A 17,424-nucleotide genomic window follows, 5' to 3' on the forward strand; every position below is an offset into this window, starting at 1 on the left:
TTAGCCAGGGCCCCCTGACTCCCTGAAGTTACCTGCACGGCACCGCATGCATACCCATTCTGCCACACTGCAGGCTAACTCCTGCCTCACTCGGATTTTCCCTCCTTCCTACCCTCAAGGCCTGACCAGACCCCCAAGTGCCGTTAAAGAAATTTACTGCCGCTTCCAAGTACCTATCACATTCATTCCCTGTTCATCACACAGGCTGTTGGGAAAGGCCTGCAGTGGGCCAGGCGCTGAGAATCAGTGAAGCAAGCCTCTCATCTTTGAGAGCCTGCACTTACTGAGGGAGGCGGGTAAGAAGCAAACAAGAAAGTGAACCAAACAACTGTGGACTGGGTGAGGCGGTCGCCTGGAAAGCCTGGCTTCAAGCCACACTGTCCTCAGGAGGGTGGGAAACCGCTGCCCAGCTTGGCACTCGGCACACAAGTATCCACGGAGTCACCGAATGAGTTAAGTCTATACGATTCTCCAAAGGGTCACTTGCAGCTTCAAAGCAGGCCAGGTGTGCCACAGGGGAAGAAAACTTTCCTCCCTGCTCTCCTACTAAGCCCAGAGACCAGGAGCAGGCCAGGGTGTTTGAGGACTGAAGGCCCTGCAGCCAGGCTGAGACTCAGCCCCGGACCCTGCACACCAGGGTGTGCTCAGTGATCGGCAGGCCACACCGGCCGCACAGCCTGGGCTCTGGCCCGCAGGTGCTGGTGGCGATGTCCTCGGGCAGGGTCTCTCACCTTCCCACAGTGCCGACACTTGCCGTCCTGGCGTCGTCTGTGTACCCAGTGGTGCCGTACAAAGGTTGGCTGGGGGAGAAGGGGAAAAATTTCACTGGGTGAGGGGTGGGCGGGGGCACAGTCCTGAGGACTGCCCACACGGCTCAATACCCGGGGCTGCAGGAAGCGCTCTGCAGTCCTGCGCATGAGTGGAGGAGGGGCTAAAGACCTCTTCATGGCCTGGGGGAGGCTCAGACTCAGAGGGACAGAGAAGGCTGGGAAGCACCAAGAGGCACAAGCTGTCCCACCCCCTCCGCAGGCAGCGCTAGTTGGGCCTCCACATGGCAGACCTCAGACCTCAGCGAGCAGCAGCCTAGAGGGAGCAGAGCCCCCTGGTGGCACTCCAGAGGCACTGCGCAGAGGCCCGTGCAGGAATCTTAGGGTGGCCCCATCCCTGACCACCCTGGGCACTTACCTCACGGACGTTCCTGGAGCCTGATTCACGGAAGGATGGCTTACAGCGGAAATTTATCTGTGAAACATGGCAGTGACCACCAAAATGTCAGAACCTCCCTTTGGGGTCAGGTATGTGGTCACTCCCTCTAGGACAACCCAGAGTCATCCTCACAAGGCAGGGATACCCCCAAATCATCACGAGAGTCCTTGAAACACAAGACACCTCCTGTGAGAAGCCCTCCTGCCTCTCTGCCTCCTCCTCACTAGCCAGAGGGATCTTTCCTCCTTCCACCCAGTGCCCAGGATGAGGGGGAGTTTGGGAGCTTTGGGTCCATCTCCCCCACTAACATGGGACCATGGTTTGCTTTTTTTTTTTTTTTTTTTTTTGAGACAGAGTCTTGCTGTGTCGCCCAGGCTGGAGTGCAGTGGTGCAACCTCGGCTCACTGCAACCTCCACCTCCCAAGTAGCTGGGATTACAGGTGTGCGCCACCATGCCTGGCTAATTTTTGTAATTTTCAGTAGAGATGGGGTTTCACCATGTTGGCCAGGCTGGTCTCAAACTCCTGACCTCAGGGTGATCCACCTACCTCGGCCTCCCAAAGTGCTGGGATTATAGGCGTGAGCCACCGCACTCGGCCGCATCCTTTTCTTCCTCACCCTCTGGCACTCCCGACCTGGGCACATGCAGCCAGCCTGGTCCTTGCATGCAGACTTGCGCTGCCTGGCCCCTGGAGACCTTTAGCTAATTTGTGGAACCCTAGCTTGATTTCCACCTTAGATGATGAGTGTACAGTGCTTGGGGCTGCATTTCTATTTCCCTTCTCGTAACTGTCCCTACTTCAGCCTTATTAGAGGTATAAGGAAGCCTCACTTTACAATTCAGAGGCTGGGGAAAGCAGCCTGTGTGAGCCTGCCTGAGCCACTCCTAGTCTTACAGCCTCTCCCGTATGCCGGCCTGGGTTTCTGCAGGCTGGGAAGCCCTGCCCCTCCATGCGAACCCTTCTGCCCCTGGCCCTGACCCGCCTGCCCAGTGCTGCCTCCCCCTCTAGAAGCACAGTGCCCAGACGTGCCCCCAGCTGCAAATGCACAGTGGACAATGGCCCTTGGGGAAAGGTCTCCACAGAGGCAGGGTGTAGCCACAGCTGAGTTATGAAGCTTCAGCAAATCAATGGCCTCTTCTAAGCACTAGTTTGGACATGGTGAAATGGTACAAGGGCCACCATTCGTCAATTCATTCCATTGAGTGATAGTCAACGAACCCACTAGGCGCCAGGTTTGTTCCAGGCAGTGGGGATACAGCAGCTAATCAGTGAGAAGCCAGGATTCAAACGCACGCATTTGGCTCCAGGGTCCTTGACTCTTCACCCCCGAGGGCTGGGTCACTCCTAGCAGGCCGTGTTTGTATAACGTGTGGGTGTGTGTGCGTGCTGAAAGGGCCTCAGCACCCAAAGGACAGGGGCGGGCAAAGCTGAGCTACCCACCCACCTTCTCCAGCTGCTCGATGCAAGGCGTGTGCACCACTATCTTGCAGGCTGCGCACTTTCTTCGAGACACTGACTTCTGCTGCAGGACAGGAAGAGATGGCCCCTGAGACACCAGGTAAGTCTATCTCGGAGGCTTGCCTGCCCCAGCACACCTGCCCACTGTGTGCACTGGGAAGCCCCAGTCCTGGCATCCGGACAAAGCCCCTGTACCCCTCACCATCCTGGGGCGGCCCACAGCAGGGGTGCCAGGGAGCGGCTTGATCCCACCTTCCCGGAAGGGCTGCGGCTGCTGGCTCCACCAGCAGGGGGCAGCGTGCCCCTACGAGCACTCACCAGCATCCTGGCTACACAGTACTGCTCCCCAACGTAGCAGAAATCCCCGGACACGTTGGTCTCGAACCAGATGTGCTCCCCATATGTCGCTGACTCCTAGCCACGGGATGGGCTTGCTCAGCACACGCTGGCCGCCCAGCCCTCCCTCCCATCAGCCCCCGCCCACCCCCACTCTCCCAAGACAAACCCGCTCCATCGCCCCGATCGACCCTGCTCTGCTCCGTCTGCCCCACTGTCCCAACCCTTCCAGGCTTGGCTCTCCCAGCTGCCTGTAGTGCCTCCACCCTCCAACTGCGCCTTGGCCAAGAGCCCAGAGGGGCTGGGACCCAGGGGTGTTCAGGCACTCACGCTCCAGTCCACTGTGCTCCGGATCTGCCGCTCTGACTCGCTGCACGGGGCCCCAGGGGTGGGCGGAGGGGGGGCCAGGTGCTGGAGGCCCGACTTGGTGATGGCTTTCCTACAGAGGAGAAGACAGCTGAGGAGGGGCTGAGCACTTCCTGACCCCACTTCCTCCCATCTCCTGGGGCCTCTGCCCTCTCCATGACCTCAGCAACAGGGAGGGCGGAGGAGCCTCCCAGCAGCCCCAGACACGAACAGGCTCCCTGCAGGAGACATGGCCTTTTGGGGTACGCTGGCTTCAGGGCACTGCCCAGAGTGTTCCCAAGTGGGGAACCCTCAGCCAGGCAGAGCTTCAAGGCCCTTGCCCAGGCCAGACCCACAGGATGCCATACCACTCGCCCTGCCGGCCACAGCTATACCTACGCGAGCAGGGCGCTCCAGGCCTGGGCTCCGGCCGCCTTGCGCCGTAGGGCTACCTGGCGCCTGCGCGACAGTGGGCGCACACGGGTGGGCAGTATGGTGCCGGCGGTGGTGCCTGAGGCTCTTCGGCCCCCAGGGCCAGGGTGCTGGCCTGAGGGCCGCCGCTGGCTAAGGCGCCGATAGTAGCCGTGCAGGCCCCAGAGAGCGTGGTCATATACAGCATCCGCGGGGAGCAGGTGGGAGGAGGCTCGGCGCAGGTAGCGCGGTAGGGGCAACAGCGGCTGGGCGCCCCGGGGTGGGGGTGGCCCTGGTGTGTTGGTGCCTGGCTGGATGGCACTCGATGCCCCGGCTACCACATCCTCCTGGACACCCTTCTCCTCCTCCTCCTCATTCATGCCCACAAGCCCGGTCCACAGCAGGGCTGCGCCCAGAAGCTGGGCCCCCGAAGTGGTAGGCCGTGGAGTGGGCACCTTATCCACGATGAAGCGGGGGTTGCAGGAAGGGGGCACAGTGCTGGAGCGCCGGCGGCTGCAACCCCGGGCCCTCACCCCGCAGCTCAAGAGGCAGCCCTGCAACTGGGCGCTGGAGCGGCGCCGCTGTGCCAGTGAGGAGGAGGCCTGCCCAGCGGGAGAGCGACGCCGGGCCTTGCCTGTGGGCAGCCCCACGCTGCTGGGCCGCCGCTGCCCCTCTCCGGGGCCTGGCACCTTCCACCGGAAGTGTCTCCTAAAGAAAGTCTCCATGGAAGGCAGGTGGCTGTTGGGCACAAAGACCGGGGGCATCAGGAGCTGGACCAGCCCACGGTCTGTCCTGTGTCCGGGAGCCCATTCACAGCCTCTGCCCCATGAGAAGGGAAGCAACCCCTGAGGGAGGGAGGGGTCACTGCAGCCTCTGACCTCCATGTGAGAGTCCCAGGGGTGCTCAGGGGAGCCCACGTTTACAGCTGTTGGGGCACTGATGCTGTCCCCTGTTGCACCCTAGGAAGCCCTGGAGTCCCAGGGAGGTGGGTGCTTCAGGCTACCCCTTCTTCCCCCATCCAGGCACCAGAATCCACAGAGCTCTGGGCCTAAAGGCCTCCACCTGCCCTGCCGGAAGCTGATGGAAAAGAAAACAGAAAGAAAACAGGGAGTCAGTCTGCCTGGATGGACAGCTGGCCCAGGGCAGCGCTTCCCACTTGCTGCCTTTGTTTCGCCACCAACATCCAGCGGGGGCAGGTTAGGTGTCCCCTCATGGGACATGGCGCAGACCAAGCTATAACAAAATGAGGCTCTCTGCAAAGGAACTTAATCCTGACAGGACCCCCAGAGTCTCTCAGCCCATAGCCTTGGGGTCAGGCTGAAGGTGACTCCTGGAAATGGAGAGGGTCTAGTGTGTGGCTCAGGAGAGACCAGGTCTCAGGGAACTGGAGAGTTGCTGTCTGGCTCACCCGGGAGAAGGGCTGCTCAGTCTCCCTTCACACCCAGGGGGCCGCGACAATAGGCTTGGGCCAAAAGCAAAGCCTTCTGGATTCTGGGTGTGTGCGTGCCTGTATGTCTGAGGCGCTGATGGTAAGAACTTTCTGGTGCTCGACTGCTCTGCCTCACCTTTCTGAAGGGACAAAGTATGGATACCCCAGGGCGAAGCTGGGTGATGCCGGGAAACCCTTCTGACTGCTGCTGAGGGAGCCTGTGACTGCACATTCTTCTGCGGCCCTGATGCTGGAAGCCCCGATGCTCACAGTTCCAAACGCTGCACAGCCCAGAGCTCCCTCCTGCAGGGAGGCAGGAGCTGCGGGCATCATCCTAGCTCCCACCTGGACCTGGCCTCCCTGGACCCATCCTGAACTCATGCTCTGCTCCCTCTGCCAGCTCACCTCAGCCCTGCCTACCCCTCTTCACAGCCAGCATCGAGCTCCTGTGCCCTCACCTCTCCTAACGGGGGGGAAGGGCAGCCTGCCTGGCATGAATCAGGGTGGCGATGCCTCCAGGCACCTGAGGCCACCTGTGCCCCACAGCAGGTGATCTCCTGGGCCCTGGTCCTGGGGAGAGACTGTTGGGGGATGCATCCTAACCCCTGGCAGCCACAGAGGTCAAGGTCACAGCCCTGGGACAGTGCTGCCCAGGGCTGACAGGAGAAGCCCTGTGGTCCCCTGAAGGCTGGCATTAGTTAGGCATGATGGGTGATGCCCTGGACACACGGTGGGCAGGAGGAAGGATGAAGGCAGAGATGAAGGGCTGGAAGAGTCAGGCCCAGGCCACACGTCTAGCACCTTCTCCTTCCATACACTGCACTCTGATTTGCTACTGCCCTGTGGTCTTGAGCAGCTTCAGGCCAGGTGCAGGGGTGTTGGGGGAGAGATGGACAGGGTGGAGGTGCCTAGGGAAGCAGAGTTCTGCACGGCTGAGCTCTTGGTCTCTGCCTATCGGAGTTTCCAGCTGCCTCAGACGACAGGGAGGTCAGGGCAGTGCTCTTATGACCCCAAATAGTGCCCCACTCAAAGCAGACCACCTGGGCCGGAGGGAGCTGCAGGGGCAGGACAGCAGGCATGAGTGGAGAGTGCTGGGTCTCCCCCAAAATCACCAGCGTCATGGCTGACATTTACTGAGCCCCTATGTGTCAGGCACTGTGCTAAGCCCCTGGCAAACACTTAGACCATTTCATAAATTACAACCCCAAGGAATAGGTACTGCATCACACTGCATTCCTGATGAGGAAGTTGACACAGAGGGGACCTGCCTAGAGTCCACGGCAAGTCAGTGTGGAGCCAGTGCTGCAGCCCAAGTCTACCTAACGGCAAAGCCTGCGTCCCAGAAATGGGGTGGGTTGCAGGGTCCTTCCTCCTGGAACATGAGGCTGGGATGGGGTAGGAAAGGGAACCAGGTAGGGAATAATAACGAACACCTGCTACATGACAGGCCCTGGGCTAAGTACTTTATCATCTCGTGTGATCCTCACCACAGCCCTGTGAGGTAGGCAGGACCCGCAGCTCCATTCTAGAGATGGGGAAACTGAGGCTTCAAGAGGGCCAATGACATGCCACGGTCCCACGGCCAGTCAGCGGCATTCGGGACCTGAACCAAGGTCTTCCCGACCTGGGGCCTGCTTTGTGTCAGGGGAAGAGGAGCCTGAAGGCCCAACTGCCCCGTGCCGTCAGGGCACTGGCCTGCCAGCCCTCCCCAGGGTGTCAGCTTTCCCCGCCCGCCTGGTCAGGCCGCCCTGTGACAGCTGCCCAGCCTGGAGGAGATTAGTCACCCGGACACACCGCCTGATGCTAGTGTCACCCAGAAAACAAAAGGCCACAGTCAGTGGGGGGAGGTGCCGCTGCACCCGTGGGCGGCAGTGAGGGCTGAGCCCGGCTTGCGGCCCCAGACCTGCACTGACAACAGGGGCCAGGACCCCCTCGAGAGACAAGGGCGGCTGACAGGTGCTCCTGTGGTGCCCGGCTCCACACACTGCCAGGCAGCCCAGGTCCACATCTGTCCAGGAGTCTCCTCAGCAGCCGATGGTGCCGCCCCTCCCAGCAGAGTGGGGTGGGCAGGGCCAGCAGTGCTGTGTGACTGTGCAAGTTGGCCCCTCACAGGCCTCAGTTTTCCTGTGTGTCTGGGGAGGCTGTCAGAGTGGCTGAGCTGACATTTTGTCACAGGCTCTCCTGCTGGGCACCCATGCCTCCGTGCTCCCATGCCCCTCCCCGCAGGCCTGTGCTTCCTGTTCCTCTGGTCTCCATAGAAACCTCTGTCCCTGGTCAGCAAGAGCCTGACTCCTCACTTCCTATCTCTGCTGGGGCTTCTCCTGGGCCTTGTTGGAGCCTGCCCTGGGCCTGAGCCTCTCCGGTAGCACAGCTCTGCGTGACAGTGTCTTCTCATCTCGTGCTCTCGGTCATCTCCACCTCGCCACACAGTACGTGTAAAGGTCACCCCGAGGGCTTCAACACCAAGAGCACAGCAAAATGGCTGTCCCTCGGTCTCCGGGTGGGGAGCCTGTTACACCAACGGGGACAGGATGGGAAAGGACTCAGGGGACCCCATCAACCTCCGGCCGGCTCCGGGGCCTGACAAGGACAGGGCCTGGGAAAGGACAGAGGAAGTCAGGAGACAAGACCAGTGGTGTCTGGCCATGCACCCTTGCTGGACAGTGGCTGTGGCTGCGGGCGGCCGAGCTGCAGTGGCTGCCATGGGGGCGGGCAGGCCGGAGAGATTCACTGGCTACTGCTGGAGCGGCAGGACACCCACCCTTCAGAGCCCAGGCCATCTCACGCCCTGTGCTAGTTTCGAGGGTGTTGGCATCCTGAATCTGCCATTGCCACCCTAGGCTGATCCACTAACCTTTCTGAGCCTCAATTTTCTCATCTGCAAAATGGGGCTCACACCACCTGGTTCAGAAGATTGGCATAAAGGAGGTCTGGATGCGATGACAGAGGAAGAGTGCCTGGTGATACCTGGCAGACAGCGGGAGCCTGGCAGGGCCTATACCCACCACAGACACCAGAGCATGTGATTGTGCTAACTCCTGGGGTCTGTCTGCCCACAGTGAGGCCAGGAACCCAGAAAGGGAAGCAGGAGTGCCCAGGGTGGCCACCACCCACCGCATGAGGAACAGAGCCGGCCGCAGGTGCCACCTGGGTATCTGCTCGTGCCATGAAGAATGCCCTCTGCACCCAGTACCAGGCCTGGCCCCCTGAGTTGCTCTCACAGGATACCGCATGGGACTGACCCAGAGTGCCCACTCCACACCCTGGGCAGGGCCTCGTCCGCCTTCTGCTCCGTGAAGGCTGGGCATGGTGCATGGTGACCCCACCTCCAGCAGCCCCAGAGCAAGGGCCTGCAGCTGCCTCCCCAGAACCCCCTCGGCTCTGCTCCCACAGACCTGGGTTGGAGGGAAGGAGGTGGGGAAGCTGGAAGGGAGGCCAGTCCCTACCCAGTCAACCTAGGGGCTGGGGAGGCAGAGTCCTCCCTTCCCAGGCTGAGACTCACCACAGGGATCCTGTCAAAAACAACAAACAAAATGTACCTCGGGGAGCAGGTGGGCCAGGCTGGATGGTAAGAAGGCGACCAGGCCAGTGAGTGTTTACTCGGCAGGGTCTGCCCTGGCTCAGCAGGAGCTTGGGGGGACCCTTTTCCATCAGCTTCAGGAAGCTGGCAGGGCAGGCCCCTCGCCCAGGGATGGTGGGGCCTGGGTCCACCCGGATCCAACCCTCCCCACACCCACCCAGCCAGATACAGAGGGAGGAAGCAGAAAGCAAGGAGGGGCTGGGGGCCCCTTTTGACCTGATCTGGAAGGCAGGGCGCAGGCGGGAGCTGGGGTCCCCAAGGCCGGGTTCTGGCTCCAGCTCCAGGCTGGCGGCGTCTGCTGAGCAAGTCCTAGTTTGGAGAGCTAGCAGCCGTGGCTGCTCCTCTGCCCCCTCCCCCTTGTCACCCTCCTCCCTGCAGCCTGAGACAGCCGTTATGAAAATAACCCGATTGGTAACCGAACGCACTTCCTCTCCCAGCGGTGGCTCCAGGCTCTGCAGCAGGCGACGGGTGGGCGGGCGGGCACACAGCGCACGAGCGAGCGTGCCTCCCAGCTCCTTTTCCCAAGGTCCCCAGAGCCAGGCTGGGTGACAGCCCAGTGGCCTCCCTTCCACCTGGCGCCCAGTACAGCCCAGCCCATGCCTCAGCTTGGGAATGAGGTCTAAGGAGGGAGAAGTGGGAGCCAGGCCCTTTTAGGGAGGGGACCCCCACTAATGCCCCCTATTTAGCCACCTAATGCCTTCTCACGCCCACTGGACAGGTTTTCTGAGGTCTGGGGAAGCTAATCACACCGGCTCCAGACAAAACAACCACAAAAATAAATATCTGTGGAGTGTTTCACAACTTACAAAGTACTTTTTCACCAGCATTACAAACGGGAGGCTGGTATTTCCCCCGTGCAGACGGCACTACTGTCCCACTGAATAGATGGGACACTCGAGGCTTGTAGAAGCCTGTGACTGCCCACAACTCTGATTTGGTTGAGCTGGGACTCCAGCTTCTGGGTCTTCGGGCTCTGCCAAGCTAAGGAACGCCCAGAAGACACCAGTCTGTGTTATATGTATCCTGACCGGAATGCCACCCCCCCAACTCCCAGTCCTGACATGATGCCCTAGGGTCTGGAGTGGCAGCTGTCCAACTGCCTGATCCCAAGACCTCTTCAAACTCTTTTTTTTCTTTGAGATGGAATCTTGCCCTGTCACCCAGGCTGGAGTGCAATGGCGTGATCTCAGCTCACTGCAACCTCCGCCTCCCGGCTTCAGACAGATTCTCCTGCCCCACCTTCCCGAGTAGCTGGGATTACAGGCATCTGCCACCATGCCCAGCTAATTTTTGTACTTTTAGTAGAGACGGGGTTTCACCATGTTGGCCAGGCTGGTCTCGAACTCCTGACCTTGTGATCTGCCCGCCTCGGCCTCCCAAAGTGCTGGGATTACAGGCGTGAGCCACTGCACCCGGCCTTTTTTTTTTTTTATTTTGATGAGGAAAGGGACGAAGAGCTTCCACGCCCTTCCTGGGCACACCATCCTCCAGGAACCTCCATGTGTTCAGCAACTTGAAAGCTCCCAGACCCCTTTCACTCTCAAAATTGGTGAAGATCCCAAAAGAGTTTTGTTTTAGGGGGTGACAGCTATTAATATGTATCATATCAGACATTAAAACTGAGAAATGTTTAAGATCCTTATTAGCTTAAAACAATAAGCCCATTATATGTTAATATAAACAACACTTTTATAAATAATTTTCTGAAAAAAAATTAGCAAAAAGAGTGGCATCATTTTACATTTTTTGCAAATCTCTTTAACGTCTGGCCTAATAGAAGGCAGCTGGATTCTCCTGTCTATCCCTGCATTCAATCTGTTATGACATGTTGTTTTGGTTGAAGTATATGAAGAAAATTCTGCCTCACACAGACATGCAGTTACAAAAAGAAGGAATATGTTTAACAGCCTTTCCAGGTAATTATAGATTTTCTTTGCTACTACACCAAAATATGACAAATGATAGTTTCTCAAAGGTTAGTTGCAATGTGGAATCTAAAACCGTATCAGGCCAGGCACAGTGGTTCATGCCTGTAATCCCAGCATTTTGGGAGGCCGAGGTGGGCGGGATCAACTGAGGTCAGGAGTTTGAGACCAGTCTGGCCAACATGGCAAAACCCCATCTCTATTAAAAATACAAAAAAAAAAAAAAAATTAGCCAGGCATGATGGCAGTTGCCTGTAATCCCAGCTACTTGGGAGGCTGAGGCAGGAGAATCGCTTGAACCTGGGAAGCGGAGGCTGCAGTGAGCCGAGATCATGCCACTGTACTCCAGCCTGGGCCATAGAGCGAGCCTCCGTCTCAAAATAAATAAATAAATATAAATATAAAACCATGTCAATGAACTTTCCACTGGACTACCTTGCATTTTGAATTTTGTAACACCAAGCACCAGTCATTGGAAAATACTGGTTTACTGAGTTATGCGGATCTTCCAAATGGTGACACATTTTTTTTTTTATTTTTTATTTTTGAGATGGAGTCTGGCTCTTGTCGCCCAGGCTGGAGTGCAATGGTGCAATCTCAGCTCACTGCAATCTCAGCCTCCCAGGCTCAGGTGATTCTCCTGTCTCAGCCTCCTGAGTAGCTGGGATTACAGGCATGGGCCACCACGCCCAGCTAATTTTTTTTTTGTATTTTTAGTAGAGACGGGGTTTCACCATGTCGGCCAGGATGGTCTCAAACTCCTGACCTCAGGTGATCTGCCCGCCTCAGCCTCCGAAAGTGCTGGGATTACAGGTGTGAGCCTCCACGCCTGGCCCACAAGTTATTATACAAAAATCACACGAACTTCACTACTGATCACATCAGAAAAATTTTAAGTCCGAGGAAGCCGTCAGGCTCTAAGTGAATAAAAGGTTTCCAAAATTCCCATTTTTGCTCAAAAGCTCAAACTTTATCGTTGGCAACAAATATTTGACTATTTATTTTTTAAAAATAAATGTAGAGATGAGGTCTCACTATATTGCCCAAGCTGGTCTTTAACCCCTGGGCTCAAGTGATCCTCCTGCCTTGGCCTCCCAAAGTGATAGGATTACAGATATGAGCCATGGTGGCCTGTGCCTGGCAACAAATAGTGACACTGTTTTGGAAGTGACAAGCTCATGTCATGCACTTTTGAGAAAATGTCTGCCCAAATACCTACATCTGACTAGTTTGTCTATCAGGTGTCCAAGTACAAATGGTGTTCTTAAAAAAAAAGCATCTAGTACAGCTTACAACTCCATCGAGTAAGAGCTTTTCCTCATCACAGTTTGGTTTGCAGCAAAGGTGCCTTATATATATTTCATATTCCTTCACGTAAAATATCAGAAGGTATAGGTACGCAAGGGTCTCGACTTTATAAAATTAATGATCTTCACTACTTTTAAAGAAATGTACATATGGAGTAAGGACTCTGATGTTGGGGCCCCTGCCTAGATTCGCGTTGAGGGCCAGCAGTTTCACCCACCACTGCTTTTGTGCCATCAGCACAGCAAAAAAAAGGCAGGAACCAGGGTAGCTCTGAAAATAGTTTTGACTTTATCAAATCCCTGAAATGGGTCAGGGCACCCCCAGGACCATACTTTTTGAGACCACTGATTCAGAGTGAATCTGCCTTCTCCACCCTGGCAGACGTGGCTCCTGTGCTGTGACACAAAGCCTTGGTTCTAACCAAGCCAGCCTATTCTCTGTGTCCCAATCTGGCTGTGCCTGGCTTACTGCTGTGCCACCGCACCTGGCACACCTTCTGCCCCGAATACTGGCCTCCCTCTCTACCTGATAAGCAGCTGCCTGCTCACAGCCAACGGCACACCCCTCCTACTCACAGCTCCGCACTGCCCCTTCGGCTCCCCTGCCACTAGAGCCCTGGGAGGCCTGCTTCTTTCAGCCCACATGCCTGCTCCTCCACCAGACTGCGAGCTCCTGGGGGGCCGGGGCCAGGTCTAGCGCATCTGGGCACACCCGGCATGGTGCCTGGCAGTGAGTCCAGCGTTTACTGCTGATCAGTGCAGGAGGAAAGAACAGCGAATTCCACGGGGGAGGGGCCGGCGCCTTAAGGGAAGAGAAGGGCTTCTTCCACCTTGCGTAACCACATGCAATGGCTGACCGCAGGCCCCAGCTGGCTCAGGCCACTTCTCTTTGTTGGGTACAAGGGGATGGCAACAGCCTTGGTTTGGCTGGCCACCTTCCTCTCCTCTCTAGAGGACCCCAAGAGTGATACCTGGAGGCCTCTTTCTGGGCTGGGTGCTATCGCCCGCTCCATGTCCTCCGTGGCTTTCTCACGAAAACTAGATAGTCGGTTTGGTGACATGAAGTCACAAGGGGAGGGTGGTGGGCAAGGAAAGGGGAGGAGGGGCTGTCTCAGAGGCTTGGGGGCTAGGCGGGGATCCTAAGCTGGCCTAAGCTCCTTGGTGAAATACCCCCAGTCTCTTCTTTCACATCCTGAGTCCCTAACTCAGCCCCTGCTAGGCCTCAAAGAGATGTTTGTTTCAACCAAACCAAATGACCAACCCATTCCTTTAGAGCCTCCCTCCAAGCCAGACTCCTGCTGCCACCAGAATTCATCCTAAAGCACCCAATCACCTTTCACTGATTCTCCTGTCAGCTGAGCAAAATGCAAAGACCTGGGGCTGGCAGGCAACAGGCCTCCCAGCCTCCTCTCTGCTCTTTCATATTTTTAATGCTGTATTTGACACTTACATAACTCACTCCACCAGACACTACTCTAAGTGTTTTACAAATATTAAGCTACAAATCCTCCCTAGAATAGTTGGTATTCTTATCCCCATGACCCATATCCTCATATTGCAGATGAGGAAACTAAGAGACAAAGCAGTTAAGTCATTTGCCTGAGGTCGTGCAGCTAACGTGTGGCAGTGCTGGGGTTTGAACTCAGTAGTGTGTTCCATGGCACATACCCTCGACCCCTCAGGCTCCACCCTGGATGCTTCTGGCAAACAAAACACCACAGGTCCCTTTTCCACGTGGCACCACGTGGCATCCGGTGGTCTCCCTACCTGGAATACCACTCCTCTCTCTACTCAGTGAATTCTCCCTCATGGTTTTCCTCTCAGACCCTGGGCGATCAGCACTAATGTGCAAGTCTGCATCCCCGGCCAGGCTGTGAGCCCAGGGCCTCACATTGCTTCTAATGGCATCCCCAGAGTGTAGAAGTGCCGGGTGTGGTTTGAAGAGTGAGTGGAGGGAACAGTGCATGGTCTGGACTCAGCCTCATGGATCCCGCTGACAGCACAGGCTTCAGGTGGGCACAGAGCCCCAGGAGTGGGCCAGCTCCCGAGAACTTCCTGCTGTGCTGGGTGGACAAGTCTGGTCTGGGCTGAGCTCTGGTGTCTCAGAGGCAACACTGAAACCTGATGGGAATTCCCCGATGGGAATGCCGACATGTCTCCCTTAGTCTCCCAAAGGGGCCCCTTTGTTATAAACCCCTCGAGGGCCCCCACTCTTCTCTGGTGACCATCCCGTCCTTGTCTTCTCCTGTGTCTGCAGAGGGCTCCCATTCCCCATCTGCTGAGAGAAGCATTTCCCCCTCACCCCTCATTCAATATTAACACCCCGGCCGGGCGCGATGGCTCATGCCTGTAATCCCAGCACTTTGGGAGGCTGAGGTGGGCAGATCACCTGAGGTCAGGAGCTCGAGACCAGCTTGACCAACATGGAGAAACTCCATTTCTACTAAAAATACAAAATTAGCTGGGTGTGGTGGTGCATGCCTGTAATCCCAGCTACTTGGGAGGCTGAGGCAGGAGAATTGCTTGAACCTGGGAGGCAGGGGTTGCAGTGAGCCGAGACTGCGCCATTGCGCTCCAACCTGGGCAACAAGAGTGAAACTCCATCTCAAAAAAAGAAAAAAAAAAATTAACACCTCCCCCCTCAACTTTCTGACCATGTTGCTCCCCCCCCATCAGCCCCCAAGGCCCCAGCCCACTCCCCAGGCTTCCACACTACTCACGCAGGGGACAAAGGCCTTCGCAGTGGGTTTAGCTTCAAAGGCCCACAGGATCTGCCTCTGACCAGCTACATGACCTCAAGCTAAGCCTTTTAACCTGCCTGAGCCTCAGTTTCCTGATCTGATAAATAGGGCTAACGCCCACCCTCGTCTCTCTCAAGGGACTGTTGCAGGCTTGAAGGAGAAAGTGTTTGTTCCTGGGAAACAATTCCCCAGTTTACCGAAAGTTTAAAGAAAGAAAATAGCTGGGCGCGGTGGCTCATGCCTGTAATCCCAGCACTTTGGGAGACCGAGGCGGGCGGATCTCGAGGTCAAGAGATCGAGACCGTCCTGGCTAATGCGGTGAAACCCCGTCTCTACTAAAAATACAAAAATTAGCCGGGTGTGGTGGCGGGCGCCTGTAGTCCCAGCTACTCGGAGAGGCTGCGGCAGGAGAATGGCCTGAACCCGGGACGCGGAGCTCGCAGTGAGCCGAGATCGCGCCACTGCACTCCAGCCTGGGTGACAGAGCGAGACTCCGTCTCAAAAAAAAAAAAAAATATATATATAAAATAAAATAAAAAAATAAAATAAAATAAAAAAAAAACCCAGAGGCCTAAAAATTAGGACAACTACTCTGGAGCACAATTTGGCAACATCTGTCTCAGCTGAAAATACACACACCCTGTGAGCAAGCACGGGTGGAGAGAACACAGAGGGATCGCTTGCAGCAGCGAAAAACTGCAAATCACCTAAGCGTCCGTCAGCAGAGCCCGGGCAAATAAGCTGCCATTACACAACAGAATCGGACGTGGAGGTTAAAATGGATCCGTGAGAATTCATGTTTAGGATGGTTAAATCTCCAAAACAATATTGAGGGAAAAACCTAAATGCAGAATATGCCTGGTATACCATTTAAACCAGAGTAAAATCATACGAAACAGCACTGCATGTTGCTTGGCATGAATACCTATGTAGGACAATTTTAAAAACAGGCACGAGAACATCACACACACCAAAATCAGAATTGTGCTTTCCTCCAGGGAGGACGGCATGGGGGCCTCCATCTCTAACTAAAGCAAATATGGCCTAATGCTAAGCTCCAACCAAGCTAGGCAGTAGGTGTCACCTTATTCCACACACTTTTCTAACGGCAAGATATTTAATGTGTTTAGAAAGATTTCAAGATCATTTCTTAAAAAGACTCCAGAGGCTGGGCACAGTGGCTCAGGCCTGTAATCTCAGCAACTCAGGAGGCCAAGGTGGGAGGATCACTTAAGGCCAGGAGTTCGAGACCAACCTAGGCAACACAGCAGGACCTCGTCTCTACAAAAGAAAGAAAGAAAGAAAAAATGAGCCCAGTATGGTGGCCCCCACCCATAGTCCTAGCTACTCGGGAGGCTGAGGTGGAAGGATTGCTTAAGCCTAGGGGTTTGAAATTACAGACAGCTATGATTGTGCCACTGCACTCCAGCCTGGGTGACAGGGAGATCCTGTGTCCTACAAAAGACTCCTTGAAGGAGACCAGCCCCCTGGAGCTCCCTGGGTCTACCAGGGATGGTTTTGGCAGCCTGTCCCTCACCCCTCAGGATGGAAGGAAGGTCTCCCCCAAGGGGATGCCTTCCAGAGGTGGGTGGGTGGTGGCAGGCTGTGTCAGTGGGGTATCCGTGTGGGTTGGGGAGCAAGAACCAGCTTGCCCCCTTTCACAACCGCCCCCGCCTCTCTCTGTAAAATGTCAGCAAGCTGGGGAAGGGGGCGGAGAGACAGGCAAGCTGTTAACCCGCAAGATGCTGGGGCGTGGGCGGTGCGGGCCCAGGCTCCCAGACAGCTATTTTGGCATGTGCTGAGATGGGCTCATCCCTGGCAGGGGAGAGGCCTCTATGTGGGAGCTCTGAACTGGTGCTCTGCCAGGAGCAAGGGGAGGAGGTCTCAGTGTAGACGAGGAGGGTGCTGGGGCCCTCCCTCTCCTCTCAGACCTCTCACCATGAGGCACTGGGTACGAGTGAAGCGATCCTCCCTGCCCCAGGCCAGCCACCCACCCCTGGGTGGTATAGAGGCTCCTCTGAGCATGTCCATTGGGCTTTAGACTCCCTGCGCCCTTGAAGCAAGGAAAAAGATCAGACTTGTCCTCCACGCCAGACCCAGCCAGGACGCCACATGACGACGGGCTCACAGCCCCAGTCTCTTTACCAAGGGTCTCTCCTAGTCCAGCCTGCTCCCCCTGACTTGAGGGATCTTGGTGGCCATTCTCCCTTGGGGTCCAGGTCAGATTATCTCATGGGTCTCACACCATTGGCACAGGAGGCAAAGACCTTTCACTAAACCCCATGGAGCACTCAAACCTCTTCTTAGGTCTTCCCAGTTTAGGGATGGCAAATAATAGAAGAAAAGAGTACTCCTAAGTAGAGCGGCCCAGCGTCATGAGAAGATCGTTGGGCTGGGCTCCAGTGTGAGCTGGGGGATCCTGGCCAGGCCCCTGACCTTTCTGAGCCTTGGTTTTCTTATCTGCAAAATGGGAATCAAACCAACTACAAAGATGTTATGAAGATCACATGAAACCGATGAATTTACAAGCTTCTGGCAGCTGTTAATCACCAAAGACAGAGGAGCTGGAACGCCACTCCTGTCTCTTCAGTCTCTCCCTCCCCTCCGCGGCCACGGAGCCCTTGGTCTCACTGGAACCTGCTTTCCCGACCTAACCACGTCTCTGGTGTTTCAGCGAGGAAGGG

The 17,424-nt window shown here is 56.3% G+C and overlaps 1 protein-coding gene across 9 annotated transcripts in view; it reads right to left on the bottom strand.

Annotated features, from left to right (window-relative positions):
* DGKZ (diacylglycerol kinase zeta) overlaps positions 1–17,424 on the bottom strand; it is a 47,148-nt gene that overhangs the window by 9,758 nt on the left and 19,966 nt on the right. For 3 of the 9 annotated variants that reach the window (XM_058446259.1, XM_032166141.2, XM_032166138.2), the window contains exons 2-6: positions 3,333–3,441; positions 2,985–3,080; positions 2,653–2,730; positions 1,186–1,242; positions 732–800 (exon numbers count right to left, since the gene is read on the bottom strand). In XM_058446259.1, coding sequence (XP_058302242.1) covers positions 732–800; positions 1,186–1,242; positions 2,653–2,730; positions 2,985–3,080; positions 3,333–3,441 — 409 coding nt within the window. Of the gene's footprint in view, positions 1–731; positions 801–1,185; positions 1,243–2,652; positions 2,731–2,984; positions 3,081–3,332; positions 3,442–3,746; positions 8,022–8,983; positions 9,086–17,424 lie in introns of those variants that run through there. The other 6 variants (XM_032166137.2, XM_032166139.2, XM_032166130.2 and 3 more) reach the window with 5 other exon arrangements.

Source organism: Hylobates moloch, unplaced genomic scaffold, assembly GCF_009828535.3.
Source record: "Hylobates moloch isolate HMO894 unplaced genomic scaffold, HMol_V3 SCAFFOLD_11, whole genome shotgun sequence".
Taxonomy (NCBI): Eukaryota; Metazoa; Chordata; class Mammalia; order Primates; family Hylobatidae; genus Hylobates; species Hylobates moloch.